The sequence below is a fragment of the Agrilus planipennis genome, unplaced genomic scaffold, assembly GCF_000699045.2.
Source record: "Agrilus planipennis isolate EAB-ADULT unplaced genomic scaffold, Apla_2.0 scaffold198, whole genome shotgun sequence".
NCBI lineage: Eukaryota > Metazoa > Arthropoda > Insecta > Coleoptera > Buprestidae > Agrilus > Agrilus planipennis.
Window position 1 is genome coordinate 1 of NW_020438930.1, and position 4,104 is coordinate 4,104.

General features: G+C 40.2%; 1 protein-coding gene across 1 annotated transcript; it reads right to left on the reverse strand.

Moving 5' to 3' along the window:
• Window positions 1-207: 207 nt before the first annotated feature.
• LOC112904359 lies at window positions 208-3,312 on the reverse strand (the record flags this gene model as incomplete). The annotated part of the gene is made up of 2 exons (XM_025974182.1): window positions 2,745-3,312; window positions 208-2,685 (listed from the first exon to the last, which is right to left on the reverse strand). Coding segments are annotated over exons 1-2 (3,046 nt in total), but the record flags the coding sequence as incomplete, so codon positions are not given.
• Window positions 3,313-4,104: the final 792 nt, after the last annotated feature.

A 4,104-nucleotide genomic window follows, 5' to 3' on the forward strand; every position in this document is an offset into this window, starting at 1 on the left:
TCCATGTACATCAAGGAAATGTTGTGTTGATATTTTCGTTTAAGAAAGGTGTAGTAGAAGTCGTACATAACAACTTTTGATAAATCTAAGATAGTCAAACCAACGTAGAGAGGTTTATCGTAAATAATACATAATTTATTCATCTGAATGGCTACGAAATTGGGAGTGAATATCTTTAATTAGATTTAGCTATTAAACTTTCCGCACCAAGAAAGCGTCCACAATTTTGCCAATGAGTGACTAATTTTACATCAACTCGTTTATCAACGTTCTCCATTGTTTTTCCGAAAACACTATTGTTCATTAATTTGAAGGATGATTTCCCAAATTTATTTTCAGACAAATTACGTTGTCGGGTATTTAAATCGATGAAAGGTTTAAGCCAGTGGGACTGTTTAAACTGGATAACTCTGTGAACTTTAAGTAATCGTAGTCCATTATGAAGGGCTTGTTGAAGCGTAAGATAATGAAGAACATATTTTGTCTTATTCATAAGGTTCGGTATCAGTTTTTTGACTTTACCATTCACATTAGCAGGAGAGATAATGTTTTCAACTAAAAAGGGGAGATCAGCATGTAAATCATGGAGGTGTTGGGGATATTCAACATCTACTTCAAGTACGTAACCGTATTCAGAAGAAGCATGTAAAGAGAGAACATTCAATTCATCAATTTCGGCTTGGGTTAGCCAACGGAAGTGGGAAATAGGAAGTGCTTGACTCATACTATGTCCATACAAATTAGTAGCATCCAAATACATAATGTAGGAGGTAGGCGCGGACGCGTTGTAATCGGGAATGTGAGGGTTGTTAGCGAAGTGCATTCTTTGAACGCATTGACTTATTCCTCCACGTACCCCTTTTTGAAAAAATTTTAACATATCGATATCAGTCAGAAGTTGTAAACTAACGCGAGTGAATTTTAACATACTATCCCACGCAAGCCCTGGCGCTGTGTAATACTGAGCAGGATCTAAGTCGTAAGTGGTGAGACATATTTGTCGGAAATTCTCGAAAACATCAGCTAGCAAAAGAACATCTGTTTTCAAGTAGATATCGGAGTATTCTCCTAGAGTTGAACATGAAAAAGTATTCCAAACAGTTTTAGCTCTTTTGTAATCGTCATCGGAAACGGGGAGGGAAGTCAATTTATCGAAGAAATCGTCTTTCTGTGGAAATGTTGTTTCATCAAGCTTAGCAACATCATCAACGTAGGAATAAGGGAAAACACCTTTTCGTCGCATAAGTTGAAAGTGATTAGGATCGGGAAAGTATTTTTTCACTTGCAAACATTGATGAGCATCAAGTTCATCCGACAGCTTGTCGAGGGAGGAAGCCATGAAACGATAGGAATCGAGAAATCTAATCTTCACGAACACATTTTGTGTTGAGTCGTCTGTTTCAGTTTGAACCGTATCAACTCGTAATAATTTGGAAAAGGATATGTATTTTTCTTTATTTTGAGCTATTACGGTAAATTTAACATCGTTCACAGCCATTTCCTTTAGAAACAAGTGGCAATCATATCCGGAGAGGTTGTGGAAAAAAACAGGTACAAAGTTGGGTAGTTTGTAATTTAAATTACATCTGGAGTGAGCAGCTCCTAATCGAACTTTACCGGTCAAATGACAATGATCATGCACCTTGACGTCATCGTCCAGAAAGGGTTCTTCGCAAATATTGCAAGAGGTAGCGTCAGAGAAGAGACGTATTTCTTCATCTGTCAGGGGTATCATGGGAGAAACGATCTTCAAATATCGATGATAAATATCAGAAACATCTCGATCGAGAGTTGTAACGAATTGATTGGCGCAATCGGGGCCTCGATACGATCTGAATTTCGAGAGGGAATCATCGAAGGAGCACTTCATCAAATAAGCAAAGGAATGAGGTTGATGTTTGTGGGTGGATGTGGTGGCAGTCTTATTAGGGTCATGAAAACATGTGTGAATTGGTCGCAGTACGGTTTCAAAGTCTGCGTATACAACAAATGGTACTTTGATACGTTTCTGATAATTTTCAAATTTTAAAATGTGATTGGGGACAAACCTACCCATCTTATCCATCTTGAAATCACCGTTGGGAAGGCTGGTGTAGACATGATTACAGTCATGCTGCTGATGACGATGTAGGTGAGGTAAAGTGGAGAAGTATTGTAGGCAACCGTCGCATAAGAATTTGCGATGTCCAGTTTTAGAAAGTTGTTGAGAAAGTAAACGGGACATGTCCTTTATCCAACAGTAATGATTATTTCCTAGATCATCATCGAGCAAGAGCAGATTGAAGTGTAGCCGTCGCTTGATGGGTGAGTAGTAAAGGGGGCCAACGATTTCCCATGTCCACTTTCCATCTTTCAAAACGGATTCAGTCCCGTAGACATTCACAGAGCAGTGGTTCTTCGATTCAAATTTCGGTATGTCAGTTAATTTCATAGGAAATTGGATACCGTCGTAGTCCAAAGTGCGGGAGTAATGTGGATAGGAAGTAGTTCTTTGCGGGTTCGCTTGTGCGGGATACAGAGCTGACGTAATTGCCCATGCGAAGCAGGCGTGATCGTCGTTTCGCACATTCACAACCGCTTTCTTGAATAAAATTTGTTTCGGTAACGGAATGTAGGAAGACGCTCTCAGCGGATTGTACTTGTTAAAGTTGATTTCAAGGAAAAGAACCCTTTCTAAAATCCATCCTGTAGAAATGGGGAAATGTTAAATGAAATGAAACGTATACTAAAGAAGGATGAGTTACCTGACTCTCGTTCTTGAAACTCTGACGCTTTAGCCTCAAGTATCTTAAAGAAGTTTTGTAGAAGATTGGGAAGATCGATGGATCGAGTCACAACTTTGTTGTTGGTGTTGAAGGATTTAATTTCAACCAAGTGTTTGGTTTCGTGCACGTAACGTCCAAAAACTTCGAGATTTATTTTAAGCGTGTCGTGGAGGTGGATCTGATTACGTATAACACGCACGCATTTGTCGAGAACATCGGTGAAGAAGTCGTTATACGATAGAAGGTATTTCGCAGACGTAATACGAAACGAAGCAATCCTGCTAGCGAAAGCAGAGGAAAGGAAACCGATTCCCTCCTCGAGAGGTGAACAACAATTTTGTTTATGCTGTAGGGTGCGCAGGTGACCGTTGTACGAAGATTGAGGAACATATATTTTGCACGTTTCACACCAGCGGTCGGAAGAGGTGGCAGATGCAGCATATTTCGGTTTTTTATTGGGTAGCGAGGAATTAGGATGGTACTGTAATCGTTTACGACACGAAGCTTTTTGATTTGATGACGTATCGCAGTCCGGACAACGAATCATATCGGTTAGATGTAACCAGAGGTGTCTCGAGAAACACTAAGGAAGACCGTGTGCGAAGTAGATTATAACAACGTAAGAAAATGTGAGTGGGAGAAAATGAAGGAGGTGAGGGCTGTTAGGGTGGGGTGGTTTGAAGATATTTAAGAGACATGTATAAAGGAAAAGATTAAGTGAAATGGCTGAATTGGGACAGTATGATGCGGCAGATGCGTCAGTGATTAGCTTAAACGAATCGGAGCTGTCAGCGATGCTGGAGGAGTTCTTCCACAACGATGAGTTGGTGACGAAGACAGTCGGTGGAAGAAAATCATGTGTAGGAGATGTAGCTACGGAAGGGATAGCAGTACCTGTGGCTAGTACATCGCGGACGCCGGCAGGGGGCGGTAAATCCGTAAGTATGAAGCCGAAGAAACGGACATACAATAGAAGAGCATCGGGCGGTCCGTTGGATTATTCAAAGCTGGTGGAGCAGGTGCGAGAAGCAGTGAAGACACTTCAACGGGGGAAGCGAAAAGGGAAGGTGAAATAAAGGGCCATGACATGAAGGACGCTTCAGTTTTGGAACAAATAAAGCGGAAAGAGAAAGAGTTGGAGGATCTGAATAAAAGTCGTGAAAGCAGCTGTAGAATGGTGGTGGAAGGTAGAAAGAAAGTGGAAGAGGTGGAGCAGAAGTTAAATGAATTGCAAACACAATTGTTGAACATATTTAATTAATATTGTAAATATAGTAATATAAAATAAAAGATTGTATTGTAAGATGATTTTATTTAATAATTTTCTCTTGGAGGAATG